Consider the following 24,824-nt stretch of genomic DNA (forward strand, 5'->3'; position numbering starts at 1 on the left):
ACAAAATTCAGGGGCTGTCTATATAAAAGGTTCTGGTTGTTACTCTAGAAATAGATAAGCCTGATGAAAAAAATAAAAGGTTAAGTGATGAAAATTGGTATAGCAAAAAAACTGTTATACTGCTGTCTACATAGGGTTTCATTGGCACCAATTTACTTGAACCACTGGTGACAATGAGATTTCTGTCTAAATTGTCTAGGAGACAAAAAGTGAGCAAGCAGAATCAGGAAACCTATACATGCAAATTTAAAAGTGAACCTGTTGATGGACCTTCCATGAGGCATAATTCCTCTCATTAGTTTTTTTTTTCTTGGAGAGAAACCTTAAGAACACCTAGTATTGATGACAGTAAATGACTTCAAGGTAAGATATGGCTTAAGCTAAGGTATTTTTTTTGTTGCTGTTTTTAAGAGTTCACTGTTAATCCACAGATTTGGAAGAAATTAACCAAACTGGTTTCTTCTTCCTCTTCCCATCTCAAAAAGGTGTTCTTATCAGATTGTGATAAACTGTTAGAGATGCTAGATGTAAGTGTCTATACATCTTTGTATATCCTCATGGAAGTGATGAGGCCAGTTGTATTGGAAATTAGGAGAACCAGAGGAAGTCACTATGATTAGTAACGCTACCTGTCTGTAAAGAGGGTAGATTAAGAGGCTAACATTTTAGGCTACAGAGCTGAAAGAATGCCAACTGTAAGAACAGGAAACAAGGACTATAAATGAGAAAATGCAAAATTTGACCCCTAATAGTCTTTCTTCTGAAGCTCTCCATTCTGGCCTACCATATGATAGAAAATGCAAAGGTCCTTTAATTTTCAGTAAGACAGCACTTTGCTCTGGAGATGGGGAAAAGGCAGGGAAAGAATCCTTAGAAATTCTCAGTTTAAAGAAGTTGAGATTTCTGTCAAATCTGTAAGTGCTCTCACTAGGAATTTTGCCAAACAGGAAAAAGACAAACTTCAGTGACTAAAAGCTCCTGAAGCAGCAGAGCAGAGAAAACATATGACAGGAACAGCGAGCCTGGATATTCAGCAGAAAAATCATGGAGGGAGCATTTTTACTTTCTACCACATACACCAGTACGAATGATTCATTCAGCTCTAACTGCTGGAAGAGTTTGAGTAATTTCTACTTTTCTAAATGGAAACTCAAGATATGTTCCAGGCACTCCTCATATTTCATGTGGATAGCATTCTACTCTGGAGGTCTATACTCAGATGCCTTTGAAGGCAATATTCCTGCAAAAATATCCACTAACAGCCTGAGGGAATAAGTTGGAACTGGTGCTAAGGGACGAGGAAGGAAGGAGAGGAATTTTGACTGCTAGCCTTCTTGAAACACTAAACCCTGTGGTCACTCCTAGAGAGAGATCCCAACCTCATTCAGTATTAGTCAAATTAATCCAAACAAAGGCCTTTGCAAAATGACGTAGAAAAATGTTGAATAAAAAGGCAGAAAGCAGTAGGTAGTGAAAACTGGTACAAGGCATGGAAATCATATCAGATTCATCTGGTTTGTTTACCTGTTTCCACTGAGGCACAGGAGCAAGGCGGCCCTGCTCTCGTTGTCTGTAGGATGGCTGGTTGAGAACACGTTCTTGGTAAGGCAGGACAGGCTGTCACATTCAGGTCATAAGGAAGGTGAGATGGATCATGGAGGAAGAAAAATATAGCAGAAGAAACTCAAAGAAAGTCAAAGGATTGGGTGACAAAATGAGACACAGTTGGGAGGAAAAAAATGGAGTAGGGAAGAATTAGTTATCAAGTAAAATATAAAATATATGAAAAAACAAACAAATGAAATATAAACAAAAATGGGGAATTTTAAGATTCCTTCAGCACCTTCTTTTTGTTTTCAGTGTTTTGCCTGTTCCACGTGAACAGTACACAGTGCTTAGGAAACAAACTAAATGGACCAGAAGACTCCTTCCAGACCTAGATTCCTGTATGTAACTGCAGAAGACAGGCCACAGTTCCTATTAGAGTCACAGTTGAGACTGCAGCATAACATAGACATACCCTTCCTAGCTTTAAGTACTGGTAGTGGTCTAACTATGGCAGCACAGAGCTCAGTGCACGCTGCCAAACCTACTCAGATGGCTAGTCCAGGTCGAGTTCAGTGCTGTTGTAACTACACTGCTAGGAGTATCCACTCTAGGTAGATTAAAGATAGCTTGTGTATACTGAAACTACACAGAAATCACAGCAGTAACTACACTGCACACAAAGCCCATATGGTGGCCTTAACATCCAGACAAAAGGCACCACAAGGAATAATACAGGAGATCTACCCTAGAGAGGCAAAAATCCCAGGTGCCTAAATACCATTAAGAATCTAACTCTTGTTCACAAAAGCAGACGTTTATAAACGATCCATAAATATACTCACGCTGGAAAATAGTAGAAAGTTCTTAAGTATAAGAGCAGAAAGGCTCTGGAAGAGTTTTTCAGTCAGAATAGTGGGAGTAAAAAAAAAAAATCTAACTCGTGTACCATCAAGATTAGTGAATTTGCAAAACAGATTGCAACACTGGGCTTGTGGTAGCAGGAGGCTAAACTCAAAACAAAAGGTATCCGCTTTTTACCACTATACGCCTAATAATTAAGTCCTATATTCTTTAAATCCCCAAATCTCTTGGATTCCTATTCCCTTAAGTAGCATTTACCTTCACTTAACAAGAGTATACGCTGAAGGTGAAATGCAAAATCTCAGCATTGAGTCTATAACGATGCATCTTTTTGCTACCCTCATTCCCATGACATTTCTCCACATCCTCCTGAAAACAAAGGGTTTCTACCATACCAGTTCAGGTGAAAAATCTTGTTTGCTGAATTTTAGGTATATAAAGCATCAAACCAACTTCTACCTGTCTCCGTAGGCCTGTGGACTGCACAGGTGCATTCTCCTCAAATTTGGCCAGCAGTTGGGTTGCCATGGACTTCACTTTGTTCTGATTCCCAATGGCGGCATCAATTCTTCTCTCTGTCAGGGCACTCACAAGCGTGGGTCTCTCATCTCGGTAGTTTCGTGGGACTTCCTCCTAACAAACCAGTAAAAACTAAAGTAAATGGCAGCTTTAAATTGCTTTTTCATTTAAAAGGAGACTTCTGCAGTTCACCACCACAGAAACCAAATCCATTAACCCACATTTCCAAATCCATGTTTTTCTCTCGTCTGCTCATCATCTTCCTCCATTTACTTTCACCCTCGTTTAATACTACTGATATTATCTTCTATTGAAATATCTATAGTTCAGAAGACTCACAAATCTGTTGGCATGACGCAGGGATGTCAAACTCATTTGCCAAGCAAGGATCTATCCCACAGGGCTTTTCACAGGGCAGTAGCACAGGCAAATTCTGGCAGCCGTAGGGGTTAATACCACTGCCACTTGTCCTACTACCAAATTTCTGGCCCCCAGGAAGAGATCCAGAGTGGGTCTCTCACAGTCCATGAGAAACCTCATGGGGCATATTAACCTGCCTCCATGAGCCAGATGATTGACACCCCAGTCATAAGGCAATGAGCCATTCTTAAGCACTGAATTAGAACACAACGTGGAAGCCTTCATCTCAGAAGTATCTATCTGGATATGCATACCCTAAGTATGGGTGTGTGCACATGTGTATTACACACACACTCCCACTCCCTATATGTGCCTTGCACACTAACATTGCAGTCAGTCCCAAGAAAATTCATGCTCTAGTTCCAGTTTGAACAGAATTGCTGATACTATTGTACCGCTGTAGCTTAAAACCATGCCATTCCTTATTGCCCTAACCAAGTCACGAAACTGTAAGAAAACAAAAGAAGGATCTGTTAAGAACATTACATTTATATTGCCTTATTTTTGTTTCTTAGAAGTCAGAATTATATTTGGTACAAACATGACACTCCTACTAGGATCAACTTCAATTCAGGAGATATCATATTAGATAAGGCTAGGTTCCCGGTTTGCATTCTATCATGTACTTTTTCCTTGAGTATTTTGTCTACTTTTCTACTTACATCTTCAGACTGGCTGGTCTTTCTCCTCTTTCCTGCACCATCCAGTTCTTTCTCCTTTTTGTCCTACAAAGGAAAAAAGCATCCAGATACTTGTATAACTTTTTCTCTCTGGCCCACAAGTCTTGTCAGTGCATTACACACATATTTATGTTAGAACAGGTCAATTTCCTATGCTTATTTTCCACCTGTACACAAAAAGGGGTTCCCTGCACTTACTAGCCTTCACTTAAGGAACCAAACCTTATCATTTGAAACTATAAGTCATGGAAATTCAGTTAATTGGGAGAAGAACCAACATGTGATGCTTTGGACCCAAGCTACCAGCCTCAGACAAACTGTCTTCATAGGATGCTCACACTCTCTTTCCACACTCTCTCCAACCCAAAATTCCAAGTCATGCTGAGATAGTTTCAATCAAGTATTTCATAAACTGACAATACACATTCTGTGTTTAGTGTTGCAGTTAAAGGGAAACCAATGACCTGTGGGATTACAGGGTGGGTGTACACACAAACACTTTTCAAGCACACATTTACAGCTTGGCAAGCACTAGTTATTTCAGGGTTACAGAGAGTAAGACATGGCTACCTTTGGCATGCGTTTCCGAGAGATACTCTGGCCCAGTTTGCTAAGAAAAGAGATTGGAGACTTTGTGCTGGCAATTAGTGCTGCTTTCTCTTCTGCATTCAGGTCCAGATTATCTATAAAGAAAAACCGGTGATATTACTGAACACTGAGGAAAACTGCATACAATTAGCAATAGCCACAAAACAGTCAAGGGATTCACTCACTCAAACTCTATGCCTTTAAGTCTCTTAGAACTTCAACTTTATGAACATTTGACAAAAGCACTCAGGATTGTCTGAGTATACTTTGATTATTTCCATATTTGTAGATCAGAATAATTAATGTTAGTAAAAAGAGTCATGAGCAGACGCACACTGCATTGTACATTAATAAAAAGTGTGTATTTAAATAACACCAAACGTTCAATAAAGCGGTATATTTTAAATAAGGGTATGTCTGCAAAGCTGTCCAACTTCAAAATGGCTGTGGAGTACACCCCATGCAAGCCACAATAGTGCGAGCCAGGTGACCACTCTGACCCCTGCACCGTATGGCACAAGTGGACAGGCCCTGCTCCCTAATGCACACAGGCAGCCCCCACCACTGTTCCACTGCTCATGTGGACAGCCTCCTTCACTGCTCCACTACACGGGCAGACACCATGCATGCCATCACCACTACACCAGGCACCTGAGCAACCACTCCAGTACGTGCCTGCTCTTCCCCAACTCACCAGCTGCAGGCTCCCTCACTGCACTGCACTGCCGGCTCCCACACGCAGTGCCACCACCTGGGACAGGCACAGAAAACAAGCCAGAGGGAAAGACTAGATCCCCAGGCTGCTTTTGCTGCCAGAGCAATAGGGAGTGGCCAGGTAAGAACTCAGGGGCTTTAGATTAACCCCTTGAGGGCTGCATGAGGCCTGTCAGTTGGACAGCCTTGTACTGAGGGTTGATTCTGCTTTACGTCCTCAGAACCCAGGGAAAAAAGCTTTAACCATTATTTTTAGAATTTAATAGTGTGGTTAAGACTTGGGTTACGTGACTCCATGTTTTAATTCTAGTTCATAAAAATTAGATCCCTCAGGCTCTCTTTCCACTAAAGAAAAGTTAAATTGTTTGGACTTTGTGTATACCAGCAATTAAAATGCTGTCACACTTTCCAAAATTAACAACAGTACTACATGCCGACTGGCAAGCAGAATCATGCCAGCAATGAGGCATCAGCACTCACTAGCAACAAAGAAGGAGTGAAGTTGTTTATTAGTGCTAAATGAAAGTTTAGCACTGATGAAAGAAGCTGAATTAACACTTAAAGGCTGGGTAGCCTTTCTGTCTCTGTTCCCTCTCTGTTTATTCAGGTAACAACACATGCCACCAGAAACAACAAGGTTGCCAAACTTCACACACAGCAGTCGGCCATCCACTGACATCTTAAACCCTTGTTCTGGTTCCCCATACTGCCAGGAGGGCAATTGTTAGCACTAACAGAATGGCAATTTTTTGCAATATGCACCCAATAAGCAACTAACATGAGTTCTTCTAGGTGGAACACAAAGTAAGCTGAAGCAGACAACATGCATACAGCAGCCATAATCAAAATCTAAATGATTTGCTACAAAGTGCCTCACCACTGGAAGGGATGGTATCCTTGAACATTTCATAGAACTGTGTGAGGTACATCACCATGGACAGTTTATCTGGATCCCCAACAGATGCCATTTCCTTTCCAGTCATGATAGGAGAAATTCCAAACTCCTTTTCAGCTATGTCGAATGCCAGCTGGTTATTCTTCTCCACATTGTGCTCATCCAGAGAATTAAAGTCTCTGCAAAGGGCAGGGGAAAAGACATGCATCAAGTTGGGTATGGTTTGTTTTGATAGGAAAAGCAGCGCTCTCCAGCTTTCACTATGAAACTGTCAAGTACCCTTTTTTTCAACTGTCCTGTCATCATGCTTTTTTTTTTTTTTAAATTTTATTTTATTACAGTGCTGTTAATACTTAGCCTGCTAACTGGGTGTGCTAACCTCAGTACAGAGCATCTGATGGAGTGAGCTTCAGCACACAAAAGCTTGTATTACATATATATTTATCTACTTTTGTTAGTTTATAAAGTTGCAAAACTACCCTGCCTTCTGCCTAACTTTAGTACACCAACAGAAATGTAACTACTAAGAGACAGGGCAGAATAACTGCTTAGCTTGCTTTGCACATAATTCTCTATTAACATATCTTCATCATTTGACATTAGAGAATTTCTCTTTGATAATATCTCACTAGGAACCTGAAGTCATTTTATACCATCATAATACCAGAGTTTTTGCTGGCACTTCCACCTTCCAAAGCTTTTCCTTTTGCAAATCATAGGATTTGGGTACATTTTTATTCTTGCAACTTAATTGGGTAGTATCTACATAAAAGAATACTGCACAAACTGTAGCAGTGTTAGATTCCCTACTGCATGTCAATTCAGATTAGAGAAGACCTTTTCTAGAACTGAAAAGCTACTTCAAATGGCTTAGCTAATAAGGCAGCTATGTAAAAAAAAGATTACAGCAATAAGTCAGCTATGAATTAAATTGACTAAATTCACTTAGGCTGGTAAAGAGCTGTTGGGTGATAATGTATTTCAGTCACTAACAATTTGGAATGATTTAATCAAATGTTCTAAAAAGAGCAAGTGAAACTTTGCCCAGTATTCAAACTATTACAGCCCTTTTCCCTTACAAGTGAATCATTCTACATTAGGTTTTAGTCTAATTTGAATTATTTCAGTTTATTTTCCTCACATACCACAATGTCATTGTTTTTTAACACTATCCTCCAAAGTATTTGCAAATCTGCCCCTATATTGGTTGCAATTTCCCTGTTCTAGTAAAACAGTCAATTACTTACATCAAGTCAGGACGGTATCTATGGATAATGGCACATAATGCTAGCCCACTCTTCCATGATATTGTGAGATCTGTTACATTCACACCGGAGTACCCATCAGTCTGTCTCTGGCACCAATTTAGCAATTTACTAGAGCGAGCTACTGACTCTGAAAGAAACATTATGATTTTAAAAGGTTGCAATTTATATTGCATCTTTCACCAAGTATATCACATGACATATATTATAGGACTCTCAAACCGTGAGAAAGGATTTCTAGATGGGAACAGCAGCCTCCCTGTACCAGAGACACCATACAAGAGATTATTTTATTTAGGGCAGGAAGTGATGAATGCCCTATCCTGTCTAGTGCAGGGGAAGGGCTTTATTTTGATGGAAAGTAATTACTCAAGCTGCAATTTGGGCAGTTCAACCTGGCTCTTTTGAAAAATCTCAGAAAATTTAAGATGGCTCCAAGATCTTGTTTTAAGTTTCATCCAAAAGACTTGTAGCAGCCTAGTGCTCCCTGAAACCTGGATATCACATTTCAGATAGTGGAATTTCTAGCTGCTTTCTGCAGCACTTCCATTTATCTTGAATACCTCCAGTCAATGTACTGACCTGTTCCCATCTTGCCTTCCCTACCTAAAAGATCCAACAAGATTACAGATCCAAGTGGCACAGGTGCAAGCCAAAGAACAAATATGCAGACTAAGTAATTGTACAACTGTGGCAGGAAGGTACACTAACAAAACAGCAGACTTGAGTAAAGCCCTATTCCAAATATTGCTCAGTTAGTCAAAAAGACTACAGGCATGGGAAGGTTCAACAAACCTCTCTAGTGGTTAGACCTGACAACTATTTAAATTCTTAGTGCAGGGCACCCAATTCCTAAAATAACAAGTCCAGTATCTAGTCAGCAAAGAGATGACATTTCATAACAGAGAAAGCTTGAGCATCTACAAACAAATCTTTTTCTGCCATCATTTCTATATTAATTATAGTGTGGGGCTTTGCTACCAAATCAAAAGTAGGCTGGATTTTCACATTCAAAGCAAGTGCTTCAAGAAGGTAATCAGAAACCTCTCTCTAAAATTATGCATAGAAATCTGAAATTAAAGAATAGCAAGGAGAGTTATTTTAGAATTAATTATAGTTGAAAATGTAACTGTTCGGAAAGCCAGCCTTTTGAAAAAATGGGGCACTTTTTAAGTGGAGGAGGGCAATTCTACAGCCCCACTGCTGTACACATTCTGCACTGTCCCACTTCTGAGGGGTACAAAGGAGAGAAAGAATGAACTGGACCTACCATTCCGGGATAGCTTTGGTGTCCTGGAGTTCACAAAATTCTCCATCTCCAAGTGAATGTCTTTCAAATCTCCCTTATTGTATAAGTGCCGCACCTATAAGTGTGTGAAGACTATGAATGACCAACATATCAAGAAGCAAGAGAAGTCTATGTAGATAAGAGCTATACTCCTTAAAGACTAAATTCTCCTTCTTTAACAACGTTCAAACAGCAGAGAATTCTATCAAGAGCTGTAGGACTACAGGTGGGGAGGCAGAGCAAGGCTTTTAAAAGTATCCGATAGACTTTTAAAAGCATCCGATCTGACATGCATCCAATGGGCTCCCCACACCTGCACTGGCATTTCCCATACAGCAAGGCAGGAAACATGGTGGGTGTGGGGGAAGTCCAATAACTCCCTGTGCCCCAGCACTTTTCAAAGCTTTGTTATGAAGCATGGGCAAGACAAGGCTTAACATGCCACATGTTCAAATCAAAGTGCCAGAGAAACCAGCCACAAAGTTATTCCACATTAAATGTAGAACAGCTTTGTTGAAGGTTTGCCATTTTATGGCACCATAAATTGGTTGAACATGTAGCATGCTACAAGTTATTGCACAATTAACAAAATAATCATGCAATAAATATGGCTGTCTAAGGCACATAAAGAACAGATATTTAACAATGCTATCCTTTCAGTCTTCACCTCACTATGGACACCAATTTGCAGCTACAGAATGCTTATTGTTTTTATAAACAAAATACAAATACTGCAACATTATCGCTTGCACAATTTAAACTCAAAACCCATGAAAGTTCAGAGCCATAAATGACAAGTTTTCAACGCTTTTCAGAGATGTCTACAATGTTTAAGTGCAGGTATCTGCAACACTCCCAGTGACAAAAATATTCAGATAGACAAATGGCTACAAGGTGACATGGGTCATATGATGTTAAAGGTATATCAGCTCAATTACCTGGTGCGGCCGCAGGAAGTTGACATTGATATTGGGATAGCGGGTGGCAGGATCGATGCTGTATTGGCTAAAGTTTTTAGTCACATTCTCAGGGGTGGTCTGAGGCAGCAGCCTATAAATGCTTTCTCTAAGGAAAAATAATGATTTCTGATTAATAAACAGGAAAAGGAAATACCTTGCTTGGTCATCTTCAAAGGTAAGACTCTCTTGAAGTCAGGACAGTTAAAACACTCAAAATGATAAACCCACCCCTTCAGGTACTAAGCAGATCAGAACCAAAGATGTGGGACAGAAAATTTTCCAGTGCTTTATTTTTCCATGGGAAATTTTCCATTTCTAAAAATTCACTGTTTCATAAAATTCATCAGTAACAATACATGGATGCCAATACAATATTAGACAAGCTTGGCAGTTTCAAAATTGTAATTAATGTTTTTCAGGTGATTATCCCAAGGAAGTAAGAGAGAGAGAATACGTATATGTTTTACTGACTTGTAAACAGGAGGGTAAATACATTCACATAATAATCCAAACCAAAGAATCAAGTTATGAATTCACCTAATTGGCTGTGCAAATCAAATCAAAACCCAAATGAACGCACTGCTAAGCTTGTTTTTTATTTCTCAAAATCTCTTGCTTCTGGAGAATCAGTCAGAAGCACAATTAGCGAAGAAGATGCAGTATGATGATAAATTGCCCTTGCCCATAGACTCATTGGTAAAACCATCCTTTAGCGAAAGAGAAAGTGGTTCAAGTAGTTCTGAATCAGATTTGCCTCAATCTGATTCTGAAACGGAACTAATAAGTAGTGCAAGTGATTCTACAGATAGTGACAGTGAAACTGGAGGTGATGCAATGACCTCAGTGCAAGAGAGTTAAACTGTTGAAGTAGATGAGTGGACAACCACGGCATATCATGCGCAGTTCTTTGGGTGTGCTACAATTAGTGTGTCAGTTTTCAGTGCCTTCATTTTTTTTTTTAAATATAAACAAACAATGTAAGGGAAGTATATGCTCTTGTGTATTGTCTTTACATTTTTACAAGCATTCCAATAAAAATAATTTCTTTCCACATAAAGCTTTGAATTTGAATATAACATTTGAATCACATGAAGCGTGCCTTATTTAATTTTTTTCCTAATCAAATATTTCAGTTCAAATACTTGTGGCTGTTGGAACAAAATTATCATGGGGGTACTTTTTTAGTTTTGTTTACTAAATACAAGTCACATAAACATGTGAAATCAGATTACACTCTATTTAAAGCATTGGACATTTTTTAAATTCAAAATTTTCCAGAACACCCACATCTCTGATCAGAACTAGTATTTATGGATCTAATTAACTAGGACACCAGTCAGGAGAAAAAAATAAAAGTATATTTCAGTGTCAACAGTTTTGTATCACAAATGAATGGAATGCCCTTGTCCAGACCTCTGTTTTCAGCTCTGACCACCCTATCCCTTACTCAAAGGCATAGCAAAAATATAGTCCAGAGACAGAGAGCAAATTATTATAAGGCATGAAAATAATTGCATATAAATTGGATTTCTTAAAAATAAATAAATAGATGGATTACAAACAAATGGTACAGACAAGTTTTAAAAAGTACTAATAATCAATCATGTTCTCCTATTTCCAGGGCATCGAAAATGTGGCTCATGGACTGAATTCACTCCGCAGAGCTTTATCATCTAGCTCGCAGTGCTACCTGCAGCACACATGGACAGTCCAGGGTGCACATTGCACATGGTGCCCACATTGGTTCAGCCCTATGGGCTGGATCCAACACATGGGGCCAATCTGTTAGCATGATCTGGTCTGCAGACCAACTTCATGGCCAAAATAATTTGATACAGAACAGTTCAAAAACTGTATTTTTGGCCACAGTTATTCCCCATTACCTCTCTGCAAGAACCTCCAGGGGGCTGGCTCCCAGAGACCAACTTCGTACCATCCAAGCAGAGTCCATGGCAGCCAGAAAACCTCTAGCTATTCCAGTTCCCATTGGCCAGAATGGCTAGCATAACAGGTTGCAAAAGAGATGCGAGAAGAAAAGGGTTACTTTTTGAACAAAGAAAATAAAACAGTATCAAGAATACATTCAGTGGGCAGTCTTCAGGCATAGCATAGTTCACAAATAAACTTAAGACTTTGGTTCTCTCTAGATTAATGGAAGCCAGATGCACAATAAACTGGCTCTGGGCTTCCCCCAAAACTAGCACTGTTCCCTAGAATGATTTGTAGCTTAGAGGTGCTTACAAGCACTTCTTCAAAACCACAATTTCAGATAACTACAGCATGGTGATTATAAACTGTTTTAGTACAGACTCCTTCGAGGTCCTAGCCACAACAAAAAGCAGGTGGAACAAAAGATGATCCATCAGGTCTCTACACTCAGCTTACTACACAAGATCATTTCCTATTTGCGATACTCCCAGCATTTCTTCCCTCCCACTTTATTACATAAAATAGTAATTGTCCCCGTCAAAGAATTCCTGAAACACAAAAGAAAGTTGTATTCATTTCAGTGGTTTGACAGGGTGCAATTGCTAGTGTTTGTGCTTCCATTCATGGTTCACATGCTAAGTTTAATACTCACCTCCAACAGACTGTCCCCAACCAACGCCACTAGCAGCTGGTGGCCATTCTGCTCTCGCACCAGAGCTGCATTCTCTGATGCGTACATACATGTGAAGTCAAACATCGCCACATCTGGCTGTCCGTAGTGATTGATGGCAAAATCCAAAGATGGCAGTTGTTGATTGGTAGAAAAGTCAGCAGCTTCCCTGGCATAATTAAGCAAAGCTTCCTGGTCCACATTTTCCCGTGAGAGTAACAGCTCTGTGTCTGCATAGTCCTACCCAAACAAGAGAAAAACTGGAATAAAATAGTCTTGTGAGCAGGGAGACTTAAGTGCGACACATGCAGATTGCTGACCACCTACAATTGCCAAGTCCAATGGTTTAGATTCTTTGTCCATATTCTTTCATATTTCCTAGTGTCTAGGCTTCCAAAAAAAAATAAACAATGGCTGCCTATACAAGTACTCAGGGTGGAGGCAGGGAAGGAAGGGGAGCATTTTAATTAGCATTGATCCTGAAGAGCTGCCCTAAAACACCTCGGCATCATGTGCATTAAGCATCCCCGTGTTTCAAAATGGCCACGGGGCATTTTAACTAAAGCTCATTTGATGAGGTGCCCCGGGGCCATTTTGAAACACGGGGGGGTGGGGGCTTAATATATATGTGACAATGAGGCAACGCTGGAGCATTCTAATTGGAACATGGAGCAGACTCAATTAATCAAGTCTGCTCTGACGTATTCTAAATAGAATGCAGGCCAACACATCTATAGGCAGCCAATGTTTCTAAGTCTATCACTTGCAAAGTGTCTCATCAAACCCACTGGCATCTCTAAGAATGAAGAAAGACAAAATGATTACATCCAACTGTCTGAACATACAGGGATGGTGGGGTTTGCTTTCTAAGTGTACACACTACAGATGGACTCATGCTAGAGACAATGTTTGAGCCATAGGTGGGCTTTTAGGAACATCTACAAAGAAGATGAAGATAGTTATATTCTATAACTTTATAAAGGTGTATAACTGTCCCCTTATAATCATGAGTTCCTTCAAAAACAACTACCATATTTACTTGATGAGAAGATGAGGTTTCCCCCCACCCAATATAATATGGGGGGAAAAATCCCCTCACCTAACAATGGAGCACAAGGCAGCGGGGGAGGGGGTGAAAAGAGGAGCAGCTATTACAGGCCTCAACCCAGTGTTGGGACTGGAGCCACAGCTGCCACCCTCCTCTCCTCCCCCTCTTCCCCCCCCCCACTTATGCATGCCCTGCCACTCCTCCCCCACAGTCCCACTCCCTCCACAGTGCTGCTTCTCCTTCTATCTCCTTCTGCCACACACCTCCTTATCTTTGCTCTACTCCACACCAGCAGGCTCCATCCATGCTGCACCCTGGGGCACAGAGCATAGCTCCAGCCCAGTCCTGCAAAAGCAACAGTGGGGAGATAGCTCTGCTGCTACAGGGCTGGGCTGGAACAGCAATGCTGGCTTTGTGCCACTACTATGAGGCAAGGCTAGAGCTGTGCTCTGCAGCTCAGGGTGCTGCAGGGATGTAGCCTGGTGGCATAAAGCAAAGAAGGGGCAAGGGGAAACAGACAGGAGGAAAGATGGGGCAGGGACCCGAGGCAGCGGGTAGCAGAAGTGGCGTGAAGTAGGGAGCAGGGGAAGGGGAAAACCAGGGAAGCCTGAGGCTGCGGGGCGCAGGAACAGGCACAATGGGGAAGTGGGGGTGGACAGGCAGCAGAGGGAAAGCAGCCTGCCACTCTCACTGCTAGTCCTACTGCCTGCCTCATTTACTGCCCTCCCCTTATGCAGCAGCGGGAGATGGGGGGACAAATTTAATATTATCCTCCAATAATTATATTCCATACCTGGAAAATTATTATAAAATGTATAAATTTTCCATGTATAGCATCTAATTACTGGGGAGGTCATCTTACATTCACAGTCATCTTGTATCTGGGTAAATACAGTAATGACATTTGTTAAATCATTTTTCCACTTTGCATATTTAAAAACTATTTTTGTTCCATCTTTCTAGGGTGTGAATTTCAGAGTGTAATTGTAAAAAACTTGTCAGAATCAAAAAAGCTGAAATAAGGACTACATAAAAGCATCTAACTTAAGTCCTGAGAACTCTGTTGGAAAGAAATGGACAGACAAACAAATTAATCGTAAAATGAAGGGTGAGAGAGGGGACTTACTGGATGTCAGCTATTCTATGGTAACTGCTTCATGCAACTGTGTCTATTCCAAGGTAAGTGGGAGCTAACCTGGGGCAGATTACCACCATTTCATTTAGTCCAAAAAAAAAAAAAAAAAAAAAATTTAAATAGGCGGTTCGTTAAGTCCTTCACTCTGGTGCTTTCACAGTTAGCACAAGATAAGCTGCCCTGGCTTAGCTTCCATTTACCACAGGATAGGATTGGTCATACAAAACAGACAGTGCAGAACAGCTGACTTATGGTCAATTCCTCTTCTTCCAATTCAGAATAATTTTTGTGTCTGTCAATAAGCAGCAAATATGAGTTTTAGCGTTATTTAAAACAAGTTTATTGTATAATAGCTATGTATAGCAAAGCAATTTATTTCTTATGTTCATTTGGACTAAGCTTTCAGATGTTATCTAGGATTTCCTCCAATATATTTCAAATGACATTCCTCCAAGTCAGACTGACACACGTGAGATACTACAGAACAAACCCACTAGGAGGAGTTAAATTCTTGGTGATTAATATGAGACATTAAGTATGAAGAAATAATGGAAGAATGGAAGCAGGAAATAGAGAGTACATTGCTTTGCAAAAGCTCCTGTCATCCAAGCTCATCCTAAGGAAAACTAAGCTTCAAATTTATAAAATCATAAATTAGGCCACATATAATCTACAGCAGTCAAACCTAGGTTCTCTCAAGCAAATGAGATATCGCTAGATCATTTTGAAAGGGAGATTTTACAGAAAATCTTTGGTGTACAGTATAATTTGGATGAGGGGGTGAAGAGCTCACTTGCCAAGTTCACAGATGACACCAAGTTATGGGGACGTGTGGTCATGCTTGAAGATAGGCTACAGATACAGGTGGATCTAGACAGGCTATCAAGTTGGGCGAGTCAGAACCAGATGAAGTTCAATGTAAAAACATGTAAAGTGCTCCTCCTGAATCGATGCATCTCCAACAAGACCAAGGAGATGAATCATCTGCTCTATTCGACAATGGTGAGACCCCCAATGGGAGTACTGCATCCAGTTCTGGGCACTGCACTTTAACAAGGACATGGTAAAACTTGAGAGTCCAGAGAGGGACTACCCATATGATTAGAGGAAAGGCTGAGGGACCTGGGACTTCAGCCTGAGAAAGAGAAGGCTAAGAGAGGACTTGGCAGCAGCTTACTGCCACATGAGGGGAGTACGAGGGGCTCAGTGAACAAGTGTTCACCAGGGAGCCCTTGGGGACAACCAGGAGTAATGGCCAAACTCCTGGAAGACCGTTTCAGGCTCAACATTAGGAAAAACTTGTTCACAGTTAGGGTGTCCAGATTGTGGAATAAGCTCCCTCCAGAAGGTACAATCGCCTACCCTGGAAATCTGCAAGAGGAGACTGGACAGTCACCTTGCTGGAGTCACCTGACCCCAACCCCACCTGTTATTTTTCCTGCCTGGTGCAGGGATGGTGTTGGACCCAATGATCTTCCAAGGTCCCTTCCAGCCTTACAATCTATGATCCCAAAACACAAGAATGGTGCTTAAAAAGCAATAGAGTTGCATCAATTGTACAGAGACCCAACCTTGACAGGAAGTCAGAGCACAATGGCTACAGTGGCTGAGACATGCTGAAAAAAATGGATGCCATCCAGGCACCAAAGCAAGTGCACCTCAGAGTGCCAGAGGAGAGAAGGCCTCATGGACAATCAAGACAAAGAAGGCTACATGATGTAGTGTCAGACCTACAGAACTTAAATATAAATGACTGGAAGATGAAAGCACACAACAGATGGGAAGGGATTCAGATAGTGGAGGCAGCCAAGGGCCCCTTGGCATATAGTATTAAATAATAGTAATGCTAATAGTAATAACAACAATTATAATAATTGTTGTTATTTTACTTTAAATATGATTGAGGCAGGTTATATATATTACCAGAACAGGGTTGACCAACTTGAGGCACGTGTGGAAGTCACTGGCAGCCACTGCATGTGCCATGCAGCAGATTAGGGCTGGGGCAGACATGGGAAGATATTTAATGGTCCTATGATTAGAAACCTTATTTCCTGAGGTGGACATAAATTGAGGGCAGAGTACCATTTGTAAATCTGTAGTAAGGACTCAATATACTGAGTCTTTCTTTAACAAGGTGATTGCCACAAAGTTTGCTCAAAACTCATGCAAGTCATGTCCTAAAATATGTTTGTATCAAACCATTCTGAAGAGGCCAAAATGCCTTAGAATATATGTAACGATCGTGTATTTCATTCCTTTCAGAAACACTCATTTCTTGCAAAATGCCAAATTGCATCCAAACCAGCTAGTTTACAGGAGGTTTAAAGAATTTAATACTCACATGTCGTATCACCCCTTTGTCCAGCAAACTCTGCTTTTTGGCAGTCATGACGAAGTAGTGAGTATCATCTTTGTAGTAGACAATGTTCTCCAAATCAATGCCTGTGACAGAATGAAGAGATGAAGTGCTACTACAGCAAAAACACAACCTGCAATACAAAAGCACACTAGACTCATCCAACACCCACTACCTCCAAGTGTGATGAACAGCCTTGCCAAAGTCTTCCAAAACCTTGGAAAGTTCCAGCCTCGCAGAGCCAGACAGATTATAGGAGCTGGAAACCCTAACAGATAGGACTGCACTAAGCTGTTTAATTCACAAGCTCTAAAGGGATTTTTTTTATTTTTTTTTTTTTTAACTTATGTGTGAAAGTTATACTGTTTCCCTCTGTAATGGGTTGGCTTTTTTGTCATAGCTCTAAGCTAGAGAGAGAAAGACCCAGCACCCTGATTTTTCCATGGAGCACTACAAACATATAGCATGCCTCGAAGTTTGAAGAGGCAGCCATACACTTGTAGGCAAAAAGTGTCAAGCATCTAAAGAATAAACAAATCAGACTGGGAAAGAGGAATAATATATTATACTTTTTAGATCAAGGCCCAGACAGTTTTGAAACAGACAGCTAGAGTCAAAAACTGGTAAATCAGTTTAATTCTTCCACTTCTGGAAGTCAGGCTACCGCATACAAACCTGTATCTTCTCGAAGATCCTGAAAGAACTTCTGGTTGAATATGAAGGCCACACCACTGATCTCTTCCACTTTGGCTTCAGCTGTGGTGTTGCGGTTGATGAAGTTTGCTGTGATAGCAATTGCTAACTTGCCACGGAACTCTTTTCGGCGAAAACCTAAGTGGACGATAGAGCAAAGATAGTAAGAAATATGGTTCAACTACAGAAAAAGTTCAGCCTACCCTAGAGAGGGTTCCTCTTAGATATAGGCAGAAAGGGCTCAAATGATATAGAAACTAGAAACTTTAAAACTTTTCTCTGTGGATTGGGGAGGAAGCAACAAAAATGCTTCATGTAAAAGTCTTTACCAGGAAAATATACCTATCTTTTCAGAGACCTCACTTAAGTTAATGTTTGTCCATATACAAGTGAGTTGCCTCCACTTTAAATATTGTAGTGTTGCATGCAGGAATGATGCAAGATATCATCTCCAACCAGCTTATTAAAACATCTACTTGTTCCATTCCTGATCTCACAAGCAAAGGGATGCTGCAAATACAGTTTTAGATAACGAAACCATAAAGAAAACGTTGAGAATGAGGAAAAGAATGTTATTTAGTTCAACACACCTGATCTCTTGCTACCAAAGAGAAATGTAAAGATTGAGTTCAGAGAACATGCACCCTAGCTATATCCTGTGGTAATGCAACTGCTGAGTTGGATTCCTGAAGGATGCAAGGGGTTTTTCCTCTGCATTCCCAACTTCTTTATAGGGAGACTTTTCAAATGCTTAATGTTTACCAAGATATCAGAGAGTATCTTGGATATTGAAAATCTGTTCTGTCCAACTCTGCTAAGAATATTTACAAGACAGACAAAGCTACAGCAAACCTTGTGCTGTGGAAAATTCTCCAAGGAGGACTCATCAAGAACCATTACCTTCTAAGGTGTTCCTCCTGCCATCCCCTCCAATGATTACTTCAAACTCATACTCCGACACTGGATGTGTTTTTGGGTGAACCAGTGCACGCCAACCTATCCCTGTGGATAAATCTTAGGTTAATGGTAACATTTAGTGCATCTACCTTCCCACACACATAATGAAACGAAACAGAAACCAGCTCTTATTGCATGCAGTACTCCTGGTTTGGGAGGCTACTTAGCTAAGGCACATCACTGAAGGTGGTGTTAGCACATTTTCAGGGGCACTATGCTATCCATGACTGCACCTGGAAAAGGCCAGAACCAGACATCTTTGGTGGAATGGGATCAGATGTACTGGCATATGTCATGGCACAGCTGATTGCACTCCAGGGATGTCTACAGACCTATGACAGTACAGCTGGTTGCCATGCCCCAGACTTGTGGCATGTCTGCAAGTGAGGAAAAACCCCCATTTGTAGACGTGCCCCCCAACTTGGGGAATGCATGCCAATGAATCTGTCTGAAGGGGAGTTCCCTGTGTGTACCTGCAAGTGCAGAGGGGAGATTCCCACTCCCCCACTCCAAGCTTGCTGGTGCGGGTAGGTAAATCCATACTACTGCCAGGAATGGACACTAGGTTGGTCCATGTTTCTAGGAGCAGTGCAGGGCATGGGCTGCAAATGCAGATGGGGGACCCCCCTACAGGAGTTCCCACCCTTGCAGGCATGCACCAGAAAACCCTCTGAAGAAGAATTATCCCGCATACTGCACAGGGTGCATGTCTGCAAGCAGGGAACCCTCACTTGCAGACATGCACCCCAAACCCAAACTTACCTCACTTACCTAGACACATCCCTGGAGGGATACATCTGCACAAGTGGGGAAAGAGGCAGGCACTCCCAACGCCTGAGGGAGCTGATCCTGTCTGGGAATTCCTGGGGTGTGCAGGACTGGGCCGCTCAAGCCCAGGGAACCTCCACCCCGGGAAGGCTGGTAAGCTCAAAGAACTTCACATTGCCCAAGCTCTTCCACCATAAGCAAATAAAGTGGCTCAATTCATTACCATCTTCTGGTGTGACCATAAATTAGAGCATTTAGGGTGCAGCAGCAAGTCTGGATGTCTGCTTGCTTTTGTTTTGTGATGCCACAACATTTATGACAGCACAAAGGCGACGCCTGTTTCCACTCTAAGTCTCGTCTTTTTGTTTATCAAGGTGCCAAAGAGCCGTGGCCTGCCAGGGCATTTAGACAAACGGGGCTAAATGAGTCAGATATAATACAAAAGCCTATCAGAAAGATCACTGTAATGCCTACTTTACTGCATGAGCAAAAATCTTTGCCCAATATGCAGCAAGTCAAACTTCACATCCATACAGGATTTGTGTGGCCAGTAACAAAGCTGCCAACAAGCTTGTAGGATAAATGATATAAACAGTCTGAATGCATACTCTGCAAGGGGGAAAAGTCACTCAGTATTTTGGAATGACAAGCCAAAATGCTGCAGGAACTACTGCAAACTGTTGTGTTGTACCACTCCTGTAGAATGCATTAATATATACTACTGTAGAGTACAATCTTAGTTTTGGCAGGCAAAAAAATTAAAAAAAAAAAAAAAAAAAAAAATCAGAATTGGGTACTAGGAAGAATAAAAATCTATTAGGGATAAAGCTAGCCAGCTTCCATTTGAAAAGCACCACATTCACTTCCTTGCCATCTCCCCAATCCATTTCAACTCTACCTACTCTCATTTTCCTGGTCCTCAGGGGGGTAGACAAGCCCCTGAAATTCCACATTAACATGGATCTCTATTCCCAAAATCAAGGCAACCTTCAAGAGGATGAGCTGGAGCTGACGGATACCTACAAGATAGCAAAAGACAATAAGGTACTGTATGACAATAAAAACCACACGTTAAATAAATTAATCAACGTAGCAATTATGGAAGCCAAATTGCTACAGTGTCCTCTCAGGATGAAGTTTAGAAGGAAAAAGTGTTCTGTCAGATTTCTGTAAGCCATAACACAGAAAAAAACAAAATCTCATACCAATGTTGGAGTTCATCCAACAACTGCCTTCCTGTCCCAAGACATGTAATTCAAAGTTCATGGAAACTGACCACACACAGTCTAGTGGCAGGGCACCAAGCTTCTCACCTCCTCCACCCTCAAAAAAATCAGCATAACTTCTGGAGGTGGGATGGGTATATGGAGGTCAGCAGGCATACTATAGGAAATCAAGGAGGTCTTACTATGCTACAGGGAGACTCCTCTTGACTAGTTCCAGACATTGCAATGTAAAATGTTGCTTTTAAATGCTAACCATTTAGCTGTTTTAGGAGGAACAAGAGAAACTTGGGACTATATGCAATCAAAAATAAAAATATGGGTAACTAGAAACTGGAAAGGGAAATCTGTACAATTAAAGTTCGAATGAACCTTCACATAGTTAAATCCATCACTTCATAGCACAAGATGGACCTTCTCCTGTACTAAAAGCCATATCTTATCAGCCACTGCTAGGTCAGATTTGCTCCAGATTTACTTTTCAGTTTTGTCATGTGGTGAGCATATCCCTCTTGCTTTTTAAAGAAAAAAACCCAGCTGGAGACATACCCAATACATTATCAAAAAATTAAATGCACTAGCCTGCTGATTGAATGGTTGTTTGAGCCAATTTTAAAAGGACGCCAGATCTGATTCATCAGAACCCATCTTAGTCTTATTTTCTCAGGGGCTTTATTCTTCTTTCCTCAGTCAAATCCTATTCACAACTTGGCAGTTTTCCTTAAAACTTTAAAAGTACTGAAGCCATCTTCACCATTCCCTTCCACTCTTCCAAATTTACAGATTATAAACTTATGGAGGAAAGGTCTTCCATTTGCTGGTGTAAATAAAACTACAACACTTCAGCTTTTTAAATAACAATGCCAGAACTGTTCCCATTTTTGCAGGGATATATGCAAAGTATGCTGTTCAAGAGAATCAGGTCATTTGCTATAACTTGTTTAAAGCATCTAAGGAAAGGAATTAGTGAGGCAGTTGCAGGGATGCGAGTGCAGCACTTGAAGCAAACTAGGAGAATCATCATTATGAAAGGAGAGCGGGAAGGTCCTCAACTTTGATTTTCATGGTAGAAAAAAAGAATAGGGCCATTACATGACAGCAGGTTGATATTACAGCATATTATAGGTGTCTGCAGCAGCACCCAGTACAGCCACAACTTTGACCTTTTATCTTGCTGTAGTCCAAAAAGGCTATACAAAACATGAAGTGGAACTGCATTGTAGATAGGCACAGGAGATCAGAGCAGTTACAGATGAAGGCTGAGTTCTATGAATCACCACCACATGCTATCTCCCACCTTCTTTCCAGGGGAAAACGAGAGCTGCGATGGAATTAATAGCTGCTTTACTTACTGATATGGTCGATAGACCCTGCGCAGAACTTGCCATAGAACTTTTTGGCACCAAGGCCCCGCAAGTCATGTATGGTGAATGGCCACAGGTGAAGAACATTGTTGCGAGAGAAGGCATCCCTCTTTTCGATGACCACTACCTTAGCTCCTAGTAAAGATAAGTCAATGGCTGTACGAAGGCCACAGGGTCCAGCCCCAATGATGAGACACTGTAAAACAACCAGCATAAAGTGATTTAACAGCTTTGGATAGAAAAGCCTTGGATGTATTTCTTTCACAGCTTTAAAAAAAAAACAACAACAAAAACACAGCACAGGAATGTACTGCAAGTGCTGTTTGCTTGGAACACAAGCTCCTATTGCACCAGGAACAAGCTTTTTTAATTTTATCCTTGTGCTCTGTCATTGTGATATATTAATGAAGTTACTGCAGTATGAAAACAAACCAAGCATGTCATAGCAGTCAGTGGAAGTGGTAAGAAGCATACAAGTAACCCACAGTTTTTCAAATATCATTTCAGAACCATGCTAAGTTGTAAACTCTCCCACCTATATAAAAATGGAGGGAATGTCACTGTTTCCATAGGGTCAAGCTTCGAGTTCACACGTCTTTCTTTAGACCAGGTGACTTAAGCTTTTTCTTTCACAGGTAAAATCCTGAATGGGCTATCTGTTCATATCAGTGATTCTCAACCATGGTGCTGCAGTGCCCTGGAGTGCCTTGAGATCCTTTTAAGGGTGTTGTGGAATGTCACAAACTGTTATCTCTATTAGATGAGTAAACACGATTCACATAATAAACCCAGAGGTTTCAAATAGGAATTCATAGTGTCAAAAACTTCTGACCTGTTGTGCTCTGAGGTCTTTGCAACAGAAGGATTATTCTATTACTTTTCTGTAGTAAAAAAATGGAGTAAAAACTAAGAGCTGGCATTTTCCAAGGGGCGCTTCAAGTCCAATGAAGGGTGCCTCAAGTCTAAAAAGGCTGAGAAGCACTTTTCTATACACATTACCTCTCTCCACTCCCTGCCACAAAAAATGTACCTCTGTCATTGGCATTGGACACAGGTGTCACTGTGGATGTAGTCTTTCTGGACTTCAGCAAGGCCTTTGACACTGTCTCCCACCCCATTCTCATCGAAAAACTAGGTGACTGTGGCATTGATGCCTACACAGTCAGATGGATTGCAAATTGGCTGAAGGGTCATACTCAGAGGGTAGTGATGGACGGGTCTTTTTCAACCTGGAGGGAAATCGGCAGTGGAGTCCCCCAGGGCTCAGTCCTTGGGCCCGCACTGTTCAATTTCTTTATTAGTGGCTTGCATGATGGGGTAAAAAAGCAGCCTGTTTAAATCTGCTGATGATACCAAGATTTGGGGTGAGGTGGGCACGGTAGTAGGGAAGGACAGATTACAGCAGGACCTGGACAGGTTACAGGGGTGGGCTAATGAAAATAGGATGGGTTTCAATACTGACAAGTGCAGGATGCTGCACTTGGGCAGTAGGAACCAGCAGTACACTTATAAGCTGAGAAACTCCCTTCTCGAGAGCACGGTGGCAGAAAGAGATCTTGGAGTCATTACGGACTCCAAGATGAATATGGGCCAACAATGCAAGGTCACGGTCAGTAGGGCTAACCGTACCTTGTCGTGCATCCACAGATGCATCTCAAGCAGGGCCAAGGAGGTGATCCTCCTCCTCTATGTGACACTGGTCAGGATGCAGCTGGAGTACTGTGTTCAGTTCTGGGTGCTGCACTTCCAGAGGGATGTGGACAGCATTGAGAGGGTCCAAAGGAGGGTCACTCGCATGATCTGGGGACAACAGGGCAGACCCTACAAAGAGAGGCTACAGGACCTTAACCTGTTCAGCCTTCACAAGAGAAGGCTGAGGGGGGACCTGGTGACTGTTTATGAACTGACCAGGGGGGACCAGCAGGGTTTGGGAGAGACCCTGTTTCCCCTAACAACCCCCGGGGTAACAAGGAATAATGGCCACAAATTGTTAGAGAGTAGGTTTAGACTGGACATCCAAAGGCATTACTTCACAGTCAGGGCAGCTAGGATCTGGAACCAACTTCCAAGGGAAGTGGTGATGGCTCCTACCCTGGGGGTCTTTAAGAGAAGGCTTGACGTCTACCTGGCTGGGGTCATTGGAGCCCAGTTCTCTCTCCTGCCCGGGGCAGAGGGTTGGACTTGATGATCTACAAGGTCCCTTCCGACCCTACTTCTATGAATTGACCTGCATAAGGGAGAATAATAGTTGGAGCAGAAGGGTAGACAATACACAGGGAACACTAGTATTTTAACCAGTGAGTCATTCATTTTAAGCAGCACTGTACAATATTCTGGTATGGATCCTACTGACATATGGGCTCCTACCATTGTCATCAGAGAAGCAGCAATAGCTTGACAGTTTTAGGAAACTATATATAGTGGATATGGCCTTTTATCAACTAGAAAAGATACAATTTCCTTTAAGTCTCACCCACCCACCTCAATTTTCACTCTACCATATGTATTAATAGTGACCAATACAATCACCTTAAAAATGCCATGCCCAGTACTATTAGCAGTATATCAGAATCATAGAAAATTACGGCTGGAAGGGACCTCAGGAAGTCATCTAGTTCAATCCACTGCTCAAAGCAGGACCATCCCCAACTAGATCATCCCAGCCAAAGCTTTGTCTAGCCAGGTTTTAAAAACCTCCAAGGATGGAGAGTCCACCACTTCTGAGTAACCTGTTCCAGTGTTTTACTACCCTCCTAGTGAGAAAATTCTTCCTAATACCAAACGTAAAACTTCCCTTGCCGCAAGTTGACACCATTGCTCCTTGTTCTGTCATCTGCCACCACTAAGAACAGTCTAGCTCCATCCTCTTTCAAACCCTCCCTTCAGGTAGTTGAAGGCTGCTATTAAATTCCACCTCAGTCTCCTTCCTCTTCTGACTAAA

General features: G+C 41.5%; 1 protein-coding gene across 9 annotated transcripts in view; it reads right to left on the reverse strand.

Annotated features, from left to right (window-relative positions):
• The window catches only part of MICAL3 (microtubule associated monooxygenase, calponin and LIM domain containing 3), a 261,969-nt gene that overhangs the window by 121,034 nt on the left and 116,111 nt on the right, over positions 1-24,824 (reverse strand). For all 9 annotated transcript variants that reach the window (XM_059726523.1, XM_059726524.1, XM_059726525.1 and 6 more), the window contains exons 3-17: positions 21,872-22,079; positions 20,199-20,315; positions 18,472-18,573; positions 17,554-17,709; positions 16,864-16,964; positions 12,319-12,576; positions 11,621-11,736; positions 9,717-9,843; positions 8,761-8,854; positions 7,473-7,620; positions 6,208-6,404; positions 4,599-4,711; positions 4,011-4,073; positions 2,869-3,042; positions 1,525-1,617 (exon numbers count right to left, since the gene is read on the reverse strand). In XM_059726523.1, coding sequence (XP_059582506.1) covers positions 1,525-1,617; positions 2,869-3,042; positions 4,011-4,073; positions 4,599-4,711; positions 6,208-6,404; positions 7,473-7,620; positions 8,761-8,854; positions 9,717-9,843; positions 11,621-11,736; positions 12,319-12,576; positions 16,864-16,964; positions 17,554-17,709; positions 18,472-18,573; positions 20,199-20,315; positions 21,872-22,079 — 2,067 coding nt within the window. The remainder of the gene's footprint in view (positions 1-1,524; positions 1,618-2,868; positions 3,043-4,010; positions 4,074-4,598; positions 4,712-6,207; positions 6,405-7,472; positions 7,621-8,760; positions 8,855-9,716; positions 9,844-11,620; positions 11,737-12,318; positions 12,577-16,863; positions 16,965-17,553; positions 17,710-18,471; positions 18,574-20,198; positions 20,316-21,871; positions 22,080-24,824) is intronic.

This window comes from Alligator mississippiensis, chromosome 4 (assembly GCF_030867095.1).
Source record: "Alligator mississippiensis isolate rAllMis1 chromosome 4, rAllMis1, whole genome shotgun sequence".
Taxonomy (NCBI): Eukaryota; Metazoa; Chordata; order Crocodylia; family Alligatoridae; genus Alligator; species Alligator mississippiensis.